Source organism: Emiliania huxleyi (assembly GCF_000372725.1).
Source record: "Emiliania huxleyi CCMP1516 unplaced genomic scaffold EMIHUscaffold_716, whole genome shotgun sequence".
Taxonomy (NCBI): Eukaryota; Haptophyta; order Isochrysidales; family Noelaerhabdaceae; genus Emiliania; species Emiliania huxleyi.
Window position 1 is genome coordinate 1 of NW_005196631.1, and position 20,514 is coordinate 20,514.

The 20,514-nt window shown below is 66.7% G+C and overlaps 5 protein-coding genes across 5 annotated transcripts; 3 read left to right on the top strand and 2 right to left on the bottom strand.

Annotated features, from left to right (window-relative positions):
• Positions 1–4,784: 4,784 nt before the first annotated feature.
• Positions 4,785–5,439, top strand: EMIHUDRAFT_248897 (hypothetical protein; the record flags this gene model as incomplete). The annotated part of the gene is made up of 3 exons (XM_005761271.1): positions 4,785–5,111; positions 5,227–5,322; positions 5,431–5,439. The coding sequence occupies 3 exons, from the start codon at positions 4,785–4,787 to the stop codon at positions 5,437–5,439; spliced, it is 432 nt and encodes a 143-aa protein (XP_005761328.1).
• A 3,740-nt stretch (positions 5,440–9,179) lies between these two features.
• Positions 9,180–10,064, bottom strand: EMIHUDRAFT_248901 (hypothetical protein; the record flags this gene model as incomplete). The annotated part of the gene is made up of 1 exon (XM_005761272.1): positions 9,180–10,064. One exon carries the CDS (start codon positions 10,062–10,064, stop codon positions 9,180–9,182), a length of 885 nt encoding a protein of 294 aa, XP_005761329.1.
• Positions 10,065–10,332: 268 nt separating this feature from the next.
• On the top strand, positions 10,333–13,095 carry EMIHUDRAFT_120817 (hypothetical protein; the record flags this gene model as incomplete). The annotated part of the gene is made up of 9 exons (XM_005761273.1): positions 10,333–10,635; positions 10,736–10,995; positions 11,068–11,270; positions 11,319–11,338; positions 11,674–12,117; positions 12,189–12,312; positions 12,390–12,541; positions 12,663–12,788; positions 12,901–13,095. The coding sequence occupies 9 exons, from the start codon at positions 10,333–10,335 to the stop codon at positions 13,093–13,095; spliced, it is 1,827 nt and encodes a 608-aa protein (XP_005761330.1).
• A 319-nt stretch (positions 13,096–13,414) lies between these two features.
• Positions 13,415–14,811, bottom strand: EMIHUDRAFT_248904 (hypothetical protein; the record flags this gene model as incomplete). The annotated part of the gene is made up of 4 exons (XM_005761274.1): positions 13,415–13,531; positions 13,678–13,787; positions 13,862–13,928; positions 14,089–14,811. The coding sequence occupies 4 exons, from the start codon at positions 14,809–14,811 to the stop codon at positions 13,415–13,417; spliced, it is 1,017 nt and encodes a 338-aa protein (XP_005761331.1).
• Positions 14,812–19,103: 4,292 nt separating this feature from the next.
• On the top strand, positions 19,104–20,495 carry EMIHUDRAFT_46750 (hypothetical protein; the record flags this gene model as incomplete). The annotated part of the gene is made up of 5 exons (XM_005761275.1): positions 19,104–19,271; positions 19,441–19,604; positions 19,882–20,003; positions 20,149–20,246; positions 20,355–20,495. Coding segments are annotated over 5 exons (693 nt in total), but the record flags the coding sequence as incomplete, so codon positions are not given.
• Positions 20,496–20,514: the final 19 nt, after the last annotated feature.

The following is a 20,514-nucleotide window of genomic DNA, read 5'->3' on the forward strand; positions in this document are numbered from 1 at the left end:
CACGGCCGATCACCTAGTTTCTGCATTCGGATTATGCTATTGTGATTCTCGTTCGTGGGGGGATATATCGCACATTTGTCAATGGTACCGCGTCTGCGACGCGGGCGCCTTGCGTGCAGAGCCCTTAGCCACCCTGGGGTATATCTCGCGCAGTCAACAACTATACGGCAAGTGAATACCGCACCATAGGCTAGGGGTGGGGAAGACGGCGAGGGGGCGGCGGCGGCGGCGGCGGCGGCGGCAGCCGCGCGCGGCGCGCGCGACGGAGGGGCGGAGCAGCGACCGCTGGCGCGGTCGCTGCTCCGTCTGTGCCAGCGACGCGCGCTCTGCACCAGAGGGTGGGGTGGTTTGACTTTGGCCTGGAGGCCGTCCCTAGCTGTGAACAGCAAACGGGACGGTATTCACTTGCCGTATAGTTTTTGACCGCGCAAGATATACCAAAGGGTGGCTAAGGGCTCTGCACGCAAGGCGCCCGCGTCGCAGACGCGGTACCATTGACAAATGTGCGATATATCCCCACACGAACAAAAATCAAAATAGCAAAATCCGAATGCAGAAACTAGGTGATCGGCCGTGCAAGCCTTCAGCTGGTGCCAAGACATCCGTAAAATTGAAACCAAGAACGCCCGCCAAATCCGTGCTTTCGGCGCAACTTGAGGGGAAGCCGCTGATCGAGCCCAGTGTGCCCGCGGCCGCCTCCCGCGCAGTACCGCCGCTGGGGACGACACGCTGCGGAATCGGATCGAGCCCATGGAGGAGGAGGGCGCAGTCGGCGAATTGGAGGCGGAGGAGGAGGGCGCAGTCGACCAATGGGAGCTTGGGAGGAGGAGGGCGCAGTCGACGTTGTCGTGTCTGACTCAGAGGAGGAGTTGGCGGTGCTCCGGCAACCTAACCTGATTCAGAAGCTCGCCGACGTTGTCACTCATCGTGCGTGATCGAGCTTGAGGGAGGAGCTCCGCTAACGATTCGGCCGGCCACCCAACGCCGCCGCCCATACCCGCCACCCACAAAGCGCCTGCTCTACTTTCACCGTACCACCCGCTCCACTTTCCACGGATCATGCCCGTGATAGCATCATCACTGCCGCCGTCCTGGTTGACGTGGCAGCTAGACTCTAGGAACTCGGTAGTTGTGACCCCCCTGAGAGCTGAGTGATCTGTGATCTGTGAGGGTCCGCCCGCAGGCGCATTTTGCATACCGAGGCGGTGCCCGGTGCCGAACCTGTCGGAGAGGAGCAGGAGAGAGAGAGCTTTTTGGTGTTGGTGTACGCAATAACGGGACAGGGTGGTTGTTGAGCACTTGAGCACTGGATAGGGTCGATTCCGCGTGGTACGGGATACACCTCGATCGTCTCGCCCTCCCTCACAGGGTGGTGGTTGTTCTCTAATTTCTCTCTATCTCCTCTTCTAGCTCTTAGCAATTAGCATGACCATGACGCATGAGCTGCGCCCTGTGTCCGACCCCTTTTGGTTTTGCGCAGCAACACCTTAAACTTTTAGGGGCTCTGGCTGAGGTCATGGTGACCAACAAACGGGTGGAAATGTCGGAATAGCCTTCCCGTAGGAGCCAGAAAACGGCTCGCACACCATGTAAAAGCTCTCAGCGAGCTCTCTCGAAGCCACATCTCAGTTTTCGAAGCAACTTCGCGGTTGAAAAGTTAGTTATGTTGCGTACCATTGAAAATCGCGTGAACGCACGGCAACAACAACGAACTCGCCGCTCAATATGGCCTCCCCGCCGCCGTCGCCCAACCCTTCCGAGATGCGGCAAGACCACTTTTGCTGCCGGGTGGTACTGGAATTCCGATCACACCGAGAAGGCTTGCGACGCAAGTGCATGCGGGATGTCGGTCACCTGCCACCACTTGCCAGCGACAAGGTTGCCGGGTCCATTGACGCAGACTTGCTGGAGATTGAAGAGGTGCTCGGCGTGCGATACTGCGATCCGAGCCAGATGACTGCGGTGGCGCTGAGGAACCCTGTCGATGAAGACGACGACCGCTTAGAGTACCTCGTCTCTGGCAGGTTCGGCAGTGGTCCCGACGACTGTGGCTTCCATTCTGTCGCTTGGGTTTTTCACGGCGATGCTGGACCATGCAGGTGCGGACACGGTCAAGTCAGCGATATAAGAGTACAAGGACCGGCTGGATAAGGAGTTCACGGAGCTGGCGAAGGCGTGTGACGAGGCTGATGATGAGTAGCCGCACCAGCGCAGCGCAGCGGCAGAGTGTGCGCGACCAGGGCCGGTGGTAGACAGTGGACGCGGTGAGGCTGCTCTCTGAGCAGTGAACCCAAGCCAAGAGCATCATGAGTGTAATCTGGGTCATTTGTATCACAATATCACCACACCGCCACGCTCGCAAGGGCCGCCTAAGCGCCTAAGCACCCTAAGCACCCCCCGCTTAGGCCGCTTAGGCGCTTAGGCGAGTGACGGCCGGCAGCCCGGGGCCTGGCGTGCCTCCCCCGTGGACTGAGCGCCTGGGAGAGCCACTCACGGCCGGCGCCTCGCTAAAGGCTGTTCCGACATCCACTTGATCACCATGACCTCAGCCAGAGCCCAGGGACACAGGGGAACGGGAGCGGGGAGCGCATCGCGACACGGAGGGAGGGGGGCTGGGCAGGGTTCACCCACACGACAGGGTCCCAGGGACCCCTCTCGTATAGGACAAAGTTGCACCCGGCGGCACGGGGGCAGGCGCGGGCCTCCTACTGGTTGCGCTCTCCTAAGTTCTCCTTCCTGCTACTGACAAAAGGGACAGCGACAGGTTCGCAGCACCCGGTGGACTCCCTATTCCACTGGCGATCTCTCTCGACTAGCGACCTTCCTCCGGCTTCTCACTGGCAGTCTCTCACTAGGGCACACTGACAGAGGCGGCCAAGCCCAAGGCTCACGCCGTGCACATTAATTAGTGATAGTGTGTGATATATGAATTCTTTTTCCTTCGCGGCAACGCGATGGCGGCAAGGCCTCTTTGCGCGCCCGCCCTCGCCACGCCGAAGACCAACCGAGGACCGCGGTGAGACCACGCCGCCCCCCGCGCCCGCCCGCGCCCGCAGCGTGAACACAGACGCACGTCCCTCTCCGCACGGAAACATACGCGCCAGCTGCGCAGCAGCCTCACATGCAGCGCCGACCGCATGCTCGCGCCCTGGGCCGCCGACGACCCGGTCGGGCGGGCTGCGCGGCCGCCGCACACCATCAGGCACGCGCACGACCACCCGCAGCACGCCGCAGCCCACCGCGCAGCCCTGCCAGCCAATCCTGCGCCTCACAGCTACACAAACAGGCGCACAGCAGAGCACAGCGCACAGTGCACGCCGGCGCGCGCGCAGCACACGCTGACTCCCGCGCGATTCCAACACGCACACGCGCACAGCACGCGCGCACCGCACGCGAGCGCAGCGCCGCACACAAAACACACTTGCCCACAGCAGCAGCAGCAGGCCTGCCACAATCCACATCTCACACACGCGCGCGCACGCACACTCCCCACGCCGGCGCACGCATTGGGCGTCGCCGAGAGGAACCAAAGGACACCGGAGCTGACCCCCCAAGGCATCGAGCGGTCTCCCTCCAGTCACCTCCAGGCATCAAGCTGGCTCCCTCCAGGCATCAAGCTGGCTCCCTGCAGGCATCAAGATGCTCCCTCCAGGCATTTGGCTGACTCCCCCCAGGCATGAGCTGCATCTCACGATATCTCATCCATCTCGCCCAATCTCGCCTCATCTCGCCCCATCTCGCCCCATCTCGCCCCATCTCGCCTCACCTCGCCTCATCTCGCCTCATCTCGCCTCACCTCGCCTCATCTCGCCTCATCTCGCCCCGTCTCGCCTCATCTCGCCTCATCTCGCCTCATCTCGCCTCATCTCGCCTCATCTCGCCTCATCTCGCCTCATCTCGCCTCATCTCGCCTCACCTCGCTTCATCTCGCCTCACCTCGCCTCACCTCGCCTCATCTCGCCTCATCTTGCCTCATCTCGCCTCATCCTCCTCACCTAGGCTACTCGACCGCGGTGGCCGAGATCGACCCGAGATCGACCCGAGATCGACCCGAGATCGACCCGAGATCGACCCGAGATCGACCCGAGATCGGCACGAGCGATCAACCCAACAATGCCCCAGAGCCCCCTCCGGGGGGACCCCCCCTCACCCCGAGTGTCCGTGTCCTTCGCGAGTCACCGATGGGGAGCGGGGGGGGGTGCGAGATGCACAGGGGAGGCTGGGGAGGGGGGGGTCCACTCTGAAGACTGCCGACCGCGGGGGGGTTTTGTCCCACAGGGTTTTACCCTCCGCGTGAGGATCGGCGCGGCGAGGGGGTAGGTTCGAATTCGCCGCGCAACATTTCACCCCCACAGGACCCCGCCCACCCCCCCTCATGGTCCCACCTAGCACCCCAATGAGCTTTCGCACCCCCTCCTTGCGCAGTGTCCCCCACTATGTGTCGCCGTCTTCGGGGCACGCTATCCTGTGCAGTCAGGGCAAGTGGGGGCGAGGCGCAGTCCCATCTCTCCTGTGTACGGGTGGGTTCTGTCCCTAGTCTCGGAGGGGGGCTTGAAGCTAAGAATATTTTATTTTTAGTGATAGTGTGTGGGTGGCAGGGGCGGTGATAGGATTTTCCCACTCTGTGGGCTTCGCTAGAGGTGCGGCCTACGCGTGTCAACAATCTCGCGTGTCCTCGCCCTTGCGGTCTTGAGGGGGAAGGGGAAGGGGCTTGTTGTGTGTGTGTGTGTGCACTTGGAGCACTTGGAGTGTGCGCCTCTGGTTTCCCCGCGCAAAAAACAGCCATGGCCTACGAGTCCCAGCAGTCCCTTCGGCTGCTCGAGTCGGGAGAGGCGAGCACGCTCGCCGAGATCCGCGCGGGCCGGCCGCTCGTGCTCGACTTTTGGCACACGCGCTGCGGTAACTGCCCCGAGGCGCTCACGAAGCTCGACGCGCTCGCGGCGAGCGGAAAGCTGCCCGGCGTCGCCTTTGCGGCATGCGCCCTCTCGCTGGGCGAGGGCTCGTTCGAGCAGACGGCGGAGCTGGTGGACGACGAGTGGGAGCATCTCACCCACCTCTTCATGAGCACCGACGAGAAGGAGGTCGCTAAGGCCGAATTTGGCTTCTCGGCGGTGCCGTTCTGCGTCGCCTTTGCCGCTGACGGGGCGGGAGCCGCACCTCGCCCTCTCCGCGGCGCAGCCTGTCCGCTCCTCTCACCTGTCTCACCCTCCGCATCGCCCTCGCCAGGCCGTCCTGTACAAGGGCAGCCCCAAGGCGGCCGACTGGGTGGCCATCTTCAGCTCAGCGGCAGCCGACGCCGCCTCGCCCGCCTCGCCCGACTCAGTCGTCGCTTCGCTCGAATCCGCCGCCTCATCCCCGGGAGGCAAGGCGAAGCCTCCCGCCGCCGCGGCCCCGGCGCTGCCTCCGATTGGCTCTCTCACCCTCGACGAGGACTTTTGAAGCTTTCTGGGGCCGCTGTGGCGCGTGTCAGCGGCTTGCGCGGCCGAGCCGAGAAGAGCAGGGATGGCTGGGCGGCGGATCGAGGCCATCCGAGGGCGATAGCCAGCTGATGTGAGAGGCACAAGGGCTGGCGCGAGGCCGTGTATAAGCCGCCCAGGAGAGAGGCGGGGGAGACGGCGCACCTCCGTCTCACCCAAGAGAGGGCGCGTTGACAATGTAGTAGATACTTGGGCCGTCCCGTTTTGATCTCTCGGTCAGTGGGGGGCCCGCCGAGTGCTACTGGCACTACCTGTACAAGTCTCGCCTTCGACGTGCACTGCGCTGAGTGGGCGCCGGTGCGGGTCGCGGGGACGGCGTGCGGCCGCACCAGGCGCGCGCTCTGCACCGTCGAGATCACCCGAGATTACCCGAGGTTGCCCGAGATTAGGAACCAGTAGTCTACCGGCCGGTGGTCGCGTACTCGATCGAGAAGCCGCAAAAGTCACGAGGGAGCAGGGAGCTCGGGGCGCGTCGCAGCAGCAGCTGGCGCGGGCGCCTTCTTTTCGTCGTCTTCTTGCTCGCGGCCTCCGGATGATACTCGTCGTCATCCTTCGCGGACTCCTCCTCCGGCTGGTACTCGTCTGCTTCGGCCGCGACCCGTTTCTTACCCTTGGGGCCGCGTCACCTTGGGCTCGTCGGGCTCGTCTTCCTGCTCCTGCGCGTTCTCACATTGGGCTTTTTGGCCAAAATCGACCACTGAAAATCCGTAGGGTCGCTTAACGGCACCCCCGCGCGGTGCCGAGCGGCCCAGGGCCGGCCAAGGGACTGAACTGGACGGGACCGTGACCGGTTTGTAGTAGTCTACCCCCCAAAACGATTTCTGACCTCTCCCGTGGCCCCGGCGGGCCCCGGCGGAGGTCCGGCGCGGCGCTCCAAATCCGCACTTCGCGAGCTTCTACGGGAGTTCACGCGGCCTCTCCGCCTCGTGAGGCACACCCCACACTCACCACGAGCCCTGGGACTGTGCGCGGATCTTTGGCCGCGGCGTCCGGAGCTTTGGTTGTCGAATATCGGCCGCCAGCTAGGCCATCGAGCGAACGTGTCCGGAAAGGCTCTCGGACGGGTCCGGCAGCGGTGCCATGGACCCAGAAGCTCGCCCCGGCGGAGCACTCACGGCTCGACCCCCGCCCCTGGCCACCCAGACGTGCCCCCGGACCGCCGCAGGAGCGCCGACAGCGGCGATGGTGCTCCGCGACGACGCCCTCCCGACGAAGCCGGATCTGGCGGGCGACTGGCCGGCGGAGCCCGGCGCCTGAGGACGAGGATGGCCGTAATGGACCGGGACGAGCTCTGGGAGGTTCAGTGTCAGTGAGTATATTGTAGAGACTGACTGTGTTCACAATATCTTGACTGAGAGCTAAGCCAGGGGAGGCGATGCCGGGGCCGTACAGCAGCTTGATGGTGCTTCGCCGGCGTGCGTCGCCGCCGCCGCGCCGGCCGCCGCCGGGGCCCCGGTTTGGACTGTGTTTGGGGTGGAGGAGGGGTCCGATGGGCGGCGTGATGGTAGTTTATGGCCCTCCAATCACCCACTCACTGCCACCGGCCGTAGGGGCCTCACGGACGTCGCAGTTTATGATTTCAAAGGGTCCTGCCGTCGCTCAGTCCGAACACCTCACTCTCACTGGGGGGCGCGAGCGCGCGACCGAGCCCTCCCTGCGCGGACGAGCACATGGTTTGGGACCTGAGCGATGGCAGAGGCCTTCAAAATTGCCCCGTGAGGCCCTGCCGGCTGGGAGTGGTGAGTGGGGGAAATGAGGACCATAAACAAGCACCATATCCCCCACCGCGACCAGCCCACACACAGCCCAGCAAGCCGCTGCCAATTCCGGCCCCGGTGGCCGCCGGCCGGGTGGCTACCGGGGCGCACAAACGGTCCCTCACGAACGCCACACGGGCCACCACGGCCCGTTCCGGCGGCCTGAGTGCCGCCCCGCACCCGCCCGACGCCCTCGGCCAGCCAGCGCCCACTCTGGGAGGCTTCACCGCCGCCAGCGCGCCGAGCGCGCCGCCCTCTCCTCGCGCCGCACGGGCCGTGGCCGCACGCCCGAGAGGCGGCCCATAAATCGAGTCGAGACGCGCCGCCGGCCGGCCGGCTGCTCGCCCGCCACCCGCCGTGCGCCGCCGCCGCCCCCAGCCCGCACTGGAGAGGCTCTCACGGCCGCTAGCCGCTGTCGCGTCGCCCGGCGGCTGCGCTGGCAGCAGTGCTCGCGACGGCGGCGCCGAGTTTCCCCGAGCGGAGCACGGCCAAGGGTCTGAGACGCGGGGAGGGCGGGGCGGGAGGTCCTCGTGGGGGCGTGGGGGCGCGGAGGCGGCGTGCGGGGACGCGCGGAGGGCGGTGGGGGTGTGTGGGAGGTGGGCGAGGGAGAGCTGAGGCGGCCGGCGGTGGTGGCGGGAGCAGCGGAGGCGACGGCGTCGGAGGGGGTGGGGGGGGGAGGAAACGGCGGCGGCTGTGGCGGAGACGGCGGCGGCGGCGGCGGCGAGGGCCTAGCCTGAGGGGGAGGGGGTGGGGGAGGGGATGAGGAACGGTGAGGGCGGCTGGGGCGGCCGGGAAGGCAACACAGGCTAGGCGCGGCGCACCTCAAACTCGAGCGAGTAGCGGGAATCTCACCCGCTGCTCCGGCGGGAGGTTGCTCCCCCGCCGCCCCCTGGGTCACCCCGAGTGACCTCGCAGCCCACGCCGTGAGGCGCTGCTGTCAGAGGGGTTTATCACCGCCGTATCCACCCCACACTGGCCGCCGAGGGGCCCGGCGGGCTGAGGCGCGCGAGGCGGCTTGGGCACCCGTGGGTCGGATGGATCCGTCCCGGCACGTTGTCCCGCGGCGTGGCCGTGTAGCTGGCACCGGAGTCATGACGCACACGCCTACTTGCGGCACGAGGGAAGGCGTGACGCGTCGTAAACGGCCGAGATGGGCAAACGCGAGGGTCTCAAAAAGCCAGCCCGAGGCTGAAAGGATGACCGCGGACGATGAGGGCGACGATTCATCGCGGCTACTGAGCAGGCAAGGTCCGGACCTACAGGATGGAGGGGCGAGTAGTGAGACTCGGGACGATATCTTCGCGTCGGGGGTCGGAAATCGCGTCGGGAGGCCAAAATCCAGATCGGGCGCCGAAGCGCAGTTAGTGTTGGTGTGGCGGTCTCGTCGAGTTCTGGCCCGCGAGCGTCCTACAGCAGTCGTCTCATGTGATGAGGTGGTCGCGGAGCGGTTGCCAGGACCTTGGTAGTGCCTGCATCGCGTGCGCCGGCCCTCGGTGAGCCCTCCCGAGGCCTCTCACGCCGCCAGCCGGGGGACGGCAGCCGTTGGGATGGTGCCCTCGCAGCTCGCCGGCGCGGCGGGGGTGAGGCGAGTCTCGCCGGATGCGCCCGACAGCGGGAGCGGCCGGCCGGCATCCTGCCCGCCACGGCGGCGGCAAGCTGCGACTCGAGGCCGAGCAGGTGCGGCGACTTTTTGCTCGGTCGAGTCTCTTGCGAAAACGCCGGTATTTCTCGTGGTCGCTCTTCAGTGCCAAAAGCCCAATGTGCTGGGGCGACCGTTCTGCGCCGCCTCGAGCGCCTTCGCACTTGGCTTCCGCTCGCGCGCCATCGGGTCGGTCCGGTCACTGACGCTCCAAAACCGACCAGGCTCGACCGGCACTTTCCTGGGGGTAGGGTACACCACGACGTAAATTTGGGCACGCGCAGCCCCTCACACAACTTGCACACCTCAGCCGTCGGCCCACACGCAGAGGGTGAAGCCCCGCTCGACAACCAGCCGGCGCAGGCTCGCGGCAAGCTCGCGCACCTGCGGCAGCGAGCGGTACGACTCGGGCAGCTCCTCCTCCAGCTGGTGCGCCGCGAGGAGCAAGAAGCGCCGCACGGTGCCGCTGACCGGCGCGGCGCTCCTCTCGGCCAGCACCCACCCCACCGGCAGCGGGGACTCCTCGTCGCTCAGCTCCGGCAGCGAGAGCCGCTCCGCCGCCTCCTTGCGCACCACCTGGTCCAGCTCCGCCGCGCTCTCTACTCGCAGCGACAGCCGCAGCATCGGCTCCGCCGCCGCCTCCTCCGGCGGGCTGCCTGCCGCGCCGGCGTGCTGCCCGCCCTCCTCCCCGCCGCCTCGCACCCACTCGAGCGCCGCCGCCGGCGTCACCGCGGCGGGGAGCTCGAGCGGCACTCCCACTGCGATGGCGGCAGGCGCCTCCTCGGAGGATGAAGGAAGGTCAGCGAGGGTCATCTGCTGGCTGTAGACGACAGTGGAGGGCGCCGCCGCACTCGCCGCGTCGATGCGCGCAGCCTCCGCCGCTGTCAGGTCGCGCGTCCGCCGGAACGCTGGATTGCCATGCCCTCGCTCCTCGCTCTCCCGCTCGTACACGCCCTCGAATCCGAGCCCGCTCGCCCGAACGCCCATGGCGCCACCGCCCAAGCTCGCCACGCACATATCAATCGACCGGTCGCCGCCGCGCCAGGACCGACACTCGTCGGGCGACGCGGCTGCGCCGCGAGAGAAGGCAAAGAAGCGGTCGTTGCCTACGCGGTCCGGCGTGATCCACCAGCCCTGCCACTGCGGCCCGTCGCTCTCGTCCCAGTAGTAGAGAAACGTGTCGAGCTCCATGGGAGGGGCAGAGGTGCGTGGTGACAGCGAGCGAGACCGGCGACCCTGCACACAGTCGAATGTGCGAGCGCCAAGAGCGCGAAGAGCGCGGCGGCCTTGTCTCCTGTCTGCTATAGCGCAGCCACTCCCCAGTGCTCGACAGTGCAGGGTGTGAACAGAGTTCGTACCCGAGCAGCAGGGAGCTCCGCAAGACCGAGGCCCCTCGGTGTTCACAGCGGAGTGGCTCTTACCGGTCGAAATGGCAAAAAGAAAACGCTCGGGCTGCAAGATGCCGGCAGTGCTGCAGGATCGAGTTGACCTCTTCTACCTCGTCTACGCCGGCGAGATCGACGCGCTGCGCCTCGCTCTGCTGCAGCGGCCAACGGAGCTGCACCTGCTCGACCGGCACGGCGATTCGTTGCTGCACCTCGCGATCCGGCGGGTCGACACCGCCGCCGTGCGCTGCGTCCTCGCCGCGGGCTTCGACGTCAACACTCGCTCCGCGGGCAACTGGACGCCCATGGAGGAGGCGATGGCGTGCGTGCAGGCTTGCGTTGGTGCGGACGCGGCGGCCGACGTGAAGGCCAAGGCGGTCGCCGCGCAGCAGGCGCCGGCCGCAGAGAGACGCCAGCCCGGGCGGCGGTCTCCCGCGCGCCAGACGAGCCTGGCGCCGAATCCGTGCCCGCGCGCAGGTGCTGCGCGAGATCCACCTCGCCGTGCAGCTCGACGAGCAGAAGCGGTGGGCGGGGCGGAGGGAGACGGTGCTCAGGACGCTGCGCTCGATGCCAGACTTCTCCGCGGCGCCTCGCATGGAGGAGGGGCCGGGCCTTGTCGCAGCACCTTCTGCGGACCTCCTCCTCGAAACCTTCCCCGCGCAGGTGCTCGCGTGGAGGATCGGGTCGTACATGCTCGGCGTCGCGACGCTGCTGCGCCGCTTCCTCCCCTCCGACACGTGTCTGACAAGCCGAGCTGCTCCAAGCAAGGGTGCTTGCTGTCTTCGCAGCCCGTGCGCTGCGCACCGTAGGTACCGGATCCGCAAGAGGGGCGTCCGGGTGAGGGTCGACTCGACCCTCGCCGGACTCGACTACGACGCGCTGACCTGGCACCGCGGCCTCCTCTCGCTCATCATCCGCTTCGACGCGGGCTACGGCGAGATATGGGGAGATATGGGGAGATATGGGGAGATATGTCTCGACGCGGGCTACGGCGAGCCGGAGATCCTTGACGGTGGGTGACCTTGAGATCAGAATCTGAGGAGGAGTGCAAATGACAAAGGCGAGCCGGAGATCCTGATGGTGGACCAGCAGCGCCGCCGGACGGCGGAGTACCTCCGCACGTGGGCGTTTCTCAAGCCGGACCTGCAGCTGACCCGCCAGCAGACCTCTCGCCTCTTCGAGACCGGACTGCAGCGCGAGACCTCCGACCAGGCGCGCCTAAGGAAGAAACGAGCTCGTCCATTAGCCGCGGAGTGCCGCCCTCACAGCCCCCGCCACGACACGCCCCCAACACCTGACACGCCCATCACGCGCCCACACGCCCCTACATGTCTATGCACGTGCTGCATGCATGACTCGCCCACGACGCGCCCCATGACGCGCCCGTGACGCGCCCCATGACGCGCCCGCGCCAGGCGGAGTGCGCCCTCACGCGCCACCCCGCCGACCTGCGCGTGGAGGGCGAGCTGTCGCCCGCAGCGGCGGCGAGGGGCAGGGGCGGCGGCGGCGGCGGTGGCGGAGGGCGCGACGGCGGCGGCGGCGGCGGCGTCGGCGGCTCGGGCGTTCGGTTTGTGTCTGAGCTGGTGCCGCTGATGGCCGAGTGCGACTTGTGGGGCCATCCGAGCACCGACGCCGGCGCGCCCTCCGCTGCCGCCTCGTCGGCGCGCTACCAGTGCCGCTGCATGCTCAACGTGCGGCTGCGCGAGCGCGAGGGAGTCATCGCCACCCCGCCCGACCGGCGCGCGCACACAGAGGCGCTGCTGGCGAGCGAGGCTGCGGCGGCCGACAGCGAGCAGCACGACAAGCCGTCGAGCGCCGGCGATTTGGCGCTGCTGCAGCGGTTCGCGCAGGGCGGCAAGGTGCTCGGCCTCTTCCTCCGATGTTCTTTGTCATTATGACATATGGATATGATGATAAATCACATGGCAAGGTGCTCGGCCTCTTCCTCCGCCCGGCGTCGGCGCGCGTCACGTGCTCTTGGGGTCTGCCGCTCTCCCTCGACCAGTTCTGCGTCGTCATGCGGCTGCTCGCTCCCATCAACCGGCACATTTCTGGTGTGCCGCGAGCCTGCACGCTCGGCATCCCCCGGGCAGCCCGTGGGTCGAGCCCGGCCACCGGATCGGTCGCTCAGGCGTGTGCGACTACCTGCTCGGCATGTGCCCGCCATGCGCTTTCCCGACCCGCCTCTCCGTCCCGCTGCCCGTCGGCTTCTACGTGGAGGCGCGAGATCGGGCCGAGATCGGGCCGAGCTTGGGCGGAGATTCCGCCGTGTGTTACGCCGAGGTCGTGAGGGGTTCCCCGTGGTCCACACGCACAAGGCCGGCCATAGGGCGAGAGATTCGGGCCACGGGGCCCTCCTCCCCCTGCTGCATCCGACGGCCCGCACATCTCTGCGCCTGGCCAGGCGCACCTCCCCTCCTTCTCGGACGACTGCGCGCACCCGCACGCGGAGCAGTTTGCCTTTGGCGCGAAGGGGGGCGGGCTGGCGGCGGGCGGCGGCGAGCTGTTTGACGCGCCGCCCGAGTTTGAGGTGCGCAGACCGGGGTGGGGCACGGGAGCTGGGTTAGGGCGCAGGCAGACGATCTTGGTTGGGGAGGGGAGCCAGGGCGAGATCCCAGCGGCCACTCGCTTGGGTCTGCTAGGTGGTGGGGGAGGACGAGTTCCTCGACGACCTGCTTGACGCGTTCCTGTCCAGTCTCGGCGACGAGGACGACGAGCCGCACCGGCCGCCGAGCCTCGAGGCGAGCCAGGCCGCGGGCGAGCTGGGCAACGGGCGAGGCCACGATCTTCAGCAAAGGCGGGCCGCGCCGCGAGAGGGCCACCAATTAGGCGACTAGCGTATAAAGCCGTATCGCTCAGCCTCAGGGGAATATTACGGCTACAACATACAAGGATTTTTTTAACCCGCGCGGCGCAGCTTTTTTTATACACGTTTATAGCGTCGAGAGTCCGGGACAAGCCACAAGCCACAGCCCACAGCGTCGCGCGCCGCTGTGCGCTCTGTCCGCTGAGGGGTGTCCGGGCTGGTTGCTGGAGCGCCAACGCGGCTCCAATTCCGTGCCGAAAATTCCTAGCATGCTCTACCATGCTGCAGTACTGAGCTCTGAGGCGCATTCTCCGGCGGCGATATGTCCTGCATGCCCACGCTTCCATGTGTCATGTGCATGAGCCTCCGGAGACGCGCGCGGCGATAAAGGCGTCGATCTCCGCCGCGATGGCGTCGTGGTGGTAGAGGCCCGCCTTTAGCTCGGCAGGGATGCCCGAGGCGCCAACCTAGGGAGGCGCCGAAGTCGGGATGAGGTCCGTCGGGAGGGAGAACCGCCCCGAGGGACCTGCGAGTTTCGTGCGAGTTTCGTGCGAGTTTGGGCGTGGCTGCAGGCCGTCTCCCTCTCTTTCCTTCTCGTCCTCCCGCCCCGGACCTGCGCGCCCATCAGAGCGCCGAGGACTAGCCCGCGATGCACGTTCTCTCCGCCCGCGTTCGCATTGGCGAGGAGCGCCTCGGAGAAGGACGTGTACTTTGCCGCCAAGCCTGCAGGCAGATCGACAAGGTGTGTCACCAGCTTGTCGCCAGAGACGGACTAGCACTCGAGGCCAGGCGCAAACCGAGCAACGACGCAAAGTTGTCGTCGATGTAGCACGCCACCACCGGGTCGGGGCGGCGTGGGTCCGCCTGAGGGTCATGTTGTCGCGGACGCGTCATGGCGCACGCGCGCGCCATCGCCGGCGTGGACGGCGCAACCCGCCTCGATCCGCCGGCCCGTCCGCCGCACCGCCGCCGCCTGCGCCGCCTCCGCCGCCGTTTGCTCGCCGCGCAGCACGCCGCGCAGCACCGCCGAGAGCTCCGCGACGTACCCTTCGACGCGCGGCGACGAGCGCGTCACCCGCACGCTCTGCTGCGCTTCGTGCAGAGCCTCGCCCTCGGGCCGCGCTGCGCCGCCCAGCAGCACGACGGCAGGGATGACGAGGCCGTCGATCGCGTCCACATTGTGCCCGTCGTTTGAGGGGCACTCGCGCAGAGGCCTGCCCGCCGCTCGGTTCTGGAAGAACATGCGGTGATACGAGCTCGCGTAGGCGTCGCGGTGGCTTCCCGGCGTCGTCATGAAGTCGACGTACTCGCGCTGCATGCGGTCGAGATCAAAGCCGCCCTCGCCGCCGGAGGTCAGCGAGCGCATCGCCAGCCGCGCCATCTCGCCCTCGAGAGTCGTCTCTCCCCGCTCGAGACTGCAGTGATAGTGATACCCTCCTCCACGCGCCCAAAAGCCCTTCTTGCCGTGGTTGATGACGGTGCCGACGATGTCGCTGTCACTGCCGCCGCGGCCGGCGCCTCCAGTCGAAGAGAGCGCCATTATCGACTCGGGGAACGAGCCCTTTTGCGAGAGCGGCGCGATGTAGCCGGCAATGGGCTGACCGAATACCTGACGGATCTGCGCGACACCTCCGTAGAACCAGTGCACCGGCATCGCGAGCGCGTCGGCGATGAACATGCCCCACAGGGCGCCGGCGACGCGATCGGCGAGCGTCAGGCTGTCGGCCCGCATTTCTGCTTTGGTCATTGGTGGGTCGCCCAGGAGCCGGGAAGAGCCTACGAAAAGTCCGTGCAAAACTTTCTTTCTTTTCTCGTCCCCAATCGTCATCATCATCTCAAGGGATTTGTCGGCAGTGGTGGCGGCTCCTCATACTCTCTTTTACTAAGTCCTAGTCCTTTCCTCTTCCTCTCCGCCTCGCGGCAGCCGCGACCAGGCCGCCCCGCCGGCGGCCCGCTCAATCTCGACGGTGGCCCAGCGCGGCACCGCCCCCTCCCCCTCCCGCCACTGCGTCGCGGTGCGGAAGCCAGCCGCCGCCGCGCCCTCGAAGAAGCGCCGCTCGCCTGTGCTCACCGATGGGCGTGAAGGGCGCCCGATCGGCCCGCAGCGCGCCCTCAGAGGGGCGGCGGGCTCGCCCTCGTGCCGGTGCGTGAAGCCGAGCAGGGCCAGCGTCCCGCCGGCCACAAAGGCGTCGAGCGCCCGCAGCAGCGCCGGGTACTGGTCCGGGTCGTACAGCAGCTCGGCACCTGTCGCACAGTCACGTCACGGTGCGAGGGCGCCGCTGCCACTCGTCCAGCCGTCCGCACGTGCCGACGACGAGGTCAAAGGGGGAGGCGAACTCGGCGAGCAGCGCCGCGGTGTGCGCCTCGTCGCCCCACACCAGCCGCCGCACCGCCGGCGCCCGCTCCCGCAGCGCCGCCTCGTTATCGGCCACGTTGGCGGCGAGCCAGTCGAGGGTGTTGGAGGAGTAGTCGGCCGCGAGGTTGACGGCGACGCCCGGGTCGGTGAGGACCACGCGGGCGCCGCCGACCGCCGCGATCCCGAGCCCCAGCGCGCCGACGCCTGAGCCCAGCTCGAGGACGCGCAGCGGCGCGTCGTCGCCGGAGGCGCGGCGCCGCTGCAGCAGCCGCGGCAGCACGTCCGACTCGTAGTGGTGTAGCAGCCGGAGGGAGCATGGCCAAACCTTGAGCCCGGTCAGGTCCGCCGCACGCCGGCGAGCCTGCGGCACGGGCACGTCCATAAAATGCTGGCGCACCCGAACCTCCCGCCCGCTCACGACGAGCTTGCGGAGCGGCGCGGCGGCGCGGAAGGAAGCGCTGGACGCGGCGGCGGCGGCGGCGGCGGCGGTGCAGAGACAGCTGGAGGGCGCTCTGCGCATCGCGAGCCAAGACCGGCCGAAATCGCCGAAAAGAGAAAAAGAACGCTTTCCTAACCTATAAGTCCCACCGCCACCCGTTTGCGTCCGTCCCACGGTTTCGGTCGTTTGCACCCCCAGCTCCGCCCAATGGCCAAGCGACGGCTGAACCCGGACGAGATTCGAGCGGCCGTGGAGGCGGGACCTCCCCCCCACTCGGTCAACTACGAGACCGACAAAAAATGGCATGCCGCGCAGAATTGCTGGCTCGCCAAATGGACCGAACGCCGGCTCCCCGACAGCGGCGACAGCGGGAGCAGCCGGCGGGACCAGTGGCGCGATCGAAAGCAGCAGCATGCGCGGCTGCTGCGGGCGGCGGAGAAGGAGCCATCTGCCTCCCTGAAGCGCCAGCGCAAGGCCGCAACACCTGCCTTGACACACAGCGGCCGTGTGCACGCTGGCCCGCCACGGCTCAAGAGGCCAAAGCCGCCGCCGGAAGGTGGTGACCAGCAGGCGTACGAGCTCGCCATGGGCATGTATGGTATTGCTCGCGACGCCCGGAGCAAGATGTCGAGGCGGACCAAGAGCGAGGACGCCGAGCGCAAGAGGGATGCGCGAGCGATCACTGCGATAGTGCGAGCATTGGTTCGGCGACTACACAGAGCGCCGCTGCTGGAGCTGCCGGCGCCACCTCCAGCCAGACGGTTCCTGAAGCAGGCATTCCGTGGGTGGCTTCGCCTCCCATCCCTCCCCGCCCCACCCACCATCACCACACGGCTTCCCCGTGGTAGGGCCGCAGGCAGTCAAGGCCGCCAAGGAACGAATGGAGAGGGTAGGGAGCGTGGGCAGCGGCGGCGTGACGCGGCCAAGCTCACGGTGACCAGCTATTATGAGGAACGCGTGCGGATTCTGCGGCTCGATGAGCAGGTGGCGCTGCTCAAGGCCGTCGATGAGGCGCTGCGAGATTCTGACTATTGGCGGACCACTGGCTTCTTCAGCAGTGTGCGAGGGGATAACTACTATGACCATTGGCTGTGCCTCGCAATCAAGGAGTGGGCCGCTTCGCATGAGCCGGATGGCTCGCAGCAGTGGGAAAGCGCACTGATGGCGGTGGCGGTCGAGTCCGCTACACGACGCGGCTGTGGGACTGGAGCATCAGCCACCGGGTTTCGGCGCATCGGTGCACTGGCCACGCTGCGGTGGCTGCTGCCCAGCCTGAGCTTCAAGCCCATACCCGGCTCACTCGACCCTGATACCCTGACCCTTTCTTGGGCGTGCAGCAACGCGCTGCAGCAGGCTACTGCGTGTGCGGATGCGCCCTGGAGCCTTTCGAGCCGCTCTCTCAGGAGGATCTTGCGCTTGGCGGCCCACCCACGGACGAGTACAACACACCTGCCAGCGGACTGGTGCCCTTTTGCAGAGTGCACGGCCGGCGTAAACGTTCCAGGCTGCCGGATAGATTGATCCAGAAGATGCAAGAGTATAATGCGGCGCGGCAAAGAAGGCAAGACCTGAGCATGTTTGGTGTGTTGCCGCAATTTTAATTGTTAAAACTCTTTTTTACAATTTAAGCGGAGGACGGGCGGATCGCTCCGTCGTCGACGGGATTGCGATTGCCCCTCGCTTGGCGGTGCACAATGAAGGAGGGCGATGGCGCTGGCCGTAGCCAGGGCGAGGACGCAGGAGAGGCAACCAGGCCTCCAAGCGGTGGCAGATCAGCGGGTCAGATCGCAAGAGAGGCGCACGCTTCTGCGGCCGAAGCTGCTGGGAGGCAGCAGATCGGACGGAGAATCCTTGGAGCCGCAGCAGATTGCAGACCCTGAGCCTGGACTCGCCGAGCTTGACGCTTTGATGAACTCGATGACGAGGCAAGAAGAGATGGCGTTTCAGGCATGGCGCGAGCAGCGCGGTCCTGCGATGTACGGCAGCATGCACATCCCCACGGAGGTTGGCTTGGTGGCTGCCTGGCGCGCAGAGCAGCGGCTGCCGCTACCTGCGCCATCACTTCCGCAGCAGCAAGCTGACACTGCCTCCCAGCAACAAGCCGCACAAGTCGTTCTCGAAAGCTTGGACGTCCTGGTGCGCGGCGACTTTCTTTCGTGGCTCCAAGATTACCGCAATGTGGGTGACCCACTCGACGAGCCTCACTTGGAAGACCTGCTTTGCATTTGGCGCAACTCCGATGAGTATGAAGACACAAAGAACACCCGCATCGCCGAGACATGCCATTGCCCGCGTGACCGCGAAAAAATGCACCCTTATGCAGAGCTCAAGCGACGTGTCGAGGATGGCATGCTGGGTCAGCCAGGTGAGAGCCAAGCTGTCTACGATGCCCGAGTGCGCGCCGATCGACTGGCACGCGGTGTAGAGCTTGGCGAGTACTTCACCAACCCCTCCGCCTTTAGCGGCACGCACCTTCCCTACTGCACGTGCACATACGACGGTGAAGTGGCCACGCCCGCAATTCCGGGACTGACGTGTGACGCAGATGGCAGCATCTCAGCTGCAGACCTACTCGGCGAGCTGATAAACTATGGATCTCGCGCGGGAGAGTGGCAGCCAAGCGGTGGCGACCACGTGCCTGAGGACTGGGTTGGAGATGGCACGTTGGATAGCGCATGCCATACCTCACCAGCTTCTGCACGGCGTGCAAGCGAATCCGTTCTGATGAGCCTTTCCTTTCGCATGTGGCCAGAGACCCTGACCTGCGAGTGCGCATGTGCATGAAAGTCTCAATCAACCACAGTGAGCGTGAGGCTGTGCGTGGTTGTCGGGGACTCCGTGCGGCTGCGCGATGCGGTTTGCCAGCACTGTCGAAAGTCGGATCCGGTGGAGGATCAGTGAGTTACCCGCTTACTTGAAGAAAACACAACGGCCAGAGAAAAGGCAACACGTTATAGTCTTTTCAAAGAAGAAAAACCGCACGCGCCGAAGAACCTCGGGTGCGGCCCGAAAGTGCATCGTCGCCGACCTCGTGTTGATTGCTCCCTGCCCGAAGTATGTCGTTCGGCCTGAACAGCGTATACGGTCCCACACGGACGTTCGTCATGGCTGCCTCGGTGCGCACCCGGAAAACCCAGCGGCCGCCACGCAACCGCGCCGCCCACGGCGCACGCCAAAGCATTCAGTGTCTCTTGACTGCCACGCCCCCACCCCACAGCCTGCGGAGAAGGAGGCTGAGCCGCTGGTCGAGACGCTGAGGAAGGCTGGGAAGCGGGCGCTGGGCGGTGGCGTGGCTGGCGCGGCTGCGATGTTCTGCCAGGTGGGAGCGCTCATGTGGATGCGAACGACCGTCAACTTCCAGTACGCCAAAGGGATGGGGACGCTGGAGGCGCTGCGTCACCTCTACAAGGAGGTGCGACTCGCGGCTGCCGCCGCAAGCTCCAGCCACTCGCTCCCCTCTCCTCGCCGCCTCCCTCTCCCTCTCTCAACCAAGGAGACGGCCGGCCCGGGCAAGGACGTAAGGAGACCCATGCTTCTTCTTGCGCTGAGCGCGCCCTCCCCTCGTGGCGCTGCCCTCGCAGGGCGGCATCCCTCGCTTCTACCGCGGCGTCGGCCCCGCCCTCATCCAGGGCCCCCTCTCGCGCTTCGGAGACACCGCCTCCAACGCAGGCATGATTGCGCTGCTCGACTCGCGCGCAGAGGCGCAAGACACTCCCCACACGCTTCCACTGTCCTCGCTGCACCCGTGACAGAGGGCCGCCACCGCCTCGCTACGCGCCGCACAGACGCTCTCTAGCGCCCCCCTGTGCCAGGCCTCGCCTGCCTGACACTTCGCTGCCGGCACAGCCCTCTTCCGCCACCCTGCCCGCTCCCTCGCCTCACAACACACCCTCCTCCACCACCCTGCCCGCTCCCTCGCCTCACAACACACCCCGGCCAGTGACGCTGCCCTCACCCGCTGCACAGACGAAGAACCTGCCCACCGCGGTGAAGTCCGTCGCCTCGTCGGCCGCCGCGGCGAGCTTCCGCATCTTCCTGATGCCCATCGACGCGTGCAAGACCATCCTCCAGGTCGAGGGCGCCGACGGCCTCAGCAAGCTCCGCGCGAAGATCCAAAAGGGCGGGGTGGGAGTGCTGTGGCACGGTGACGAGCGACACGTCCGAGACACCTCCACCCTCGCCGCCCTCGCCGCCCTCCCCTCTCCCCTTTTCTCCACCTCCACCCTCGACCCCTCAGCCTTCGCCGCACGTCCGCCCGACCCCGACCCGTCCACCCGACGCGCCTGCAGGCTCGATTGGCGCGATGACGGCCACCTTCGTGGGCCACTACCCGTGGTTCTACACGTACAACTTCCTCAACGCGCAGATCCCGCAGGTCGACCGCCACGTCGACCTGCCTAAGTACCTGGTGCGCCCGCCCCTCGCCCGCCCGCCCGCCCGCCTGCCCCGCCCGCCGCCTTGCCGCCTCCACGTCCCCGCCCGCCATGCGACGCAGGCCCGCAACGCGCTGCTCGGCTTCTGCTCCTCCGCCGTCTCCGACACCTGCTCCAACTCGATCCGCGTCATCAAGACCACGACACAAACCTCGCAAGTGCCCATCGGCTACGGGCAGGCGCTTCACGAGGTCATTGCAAAGGCGCGGCGCCCCGCCCCCT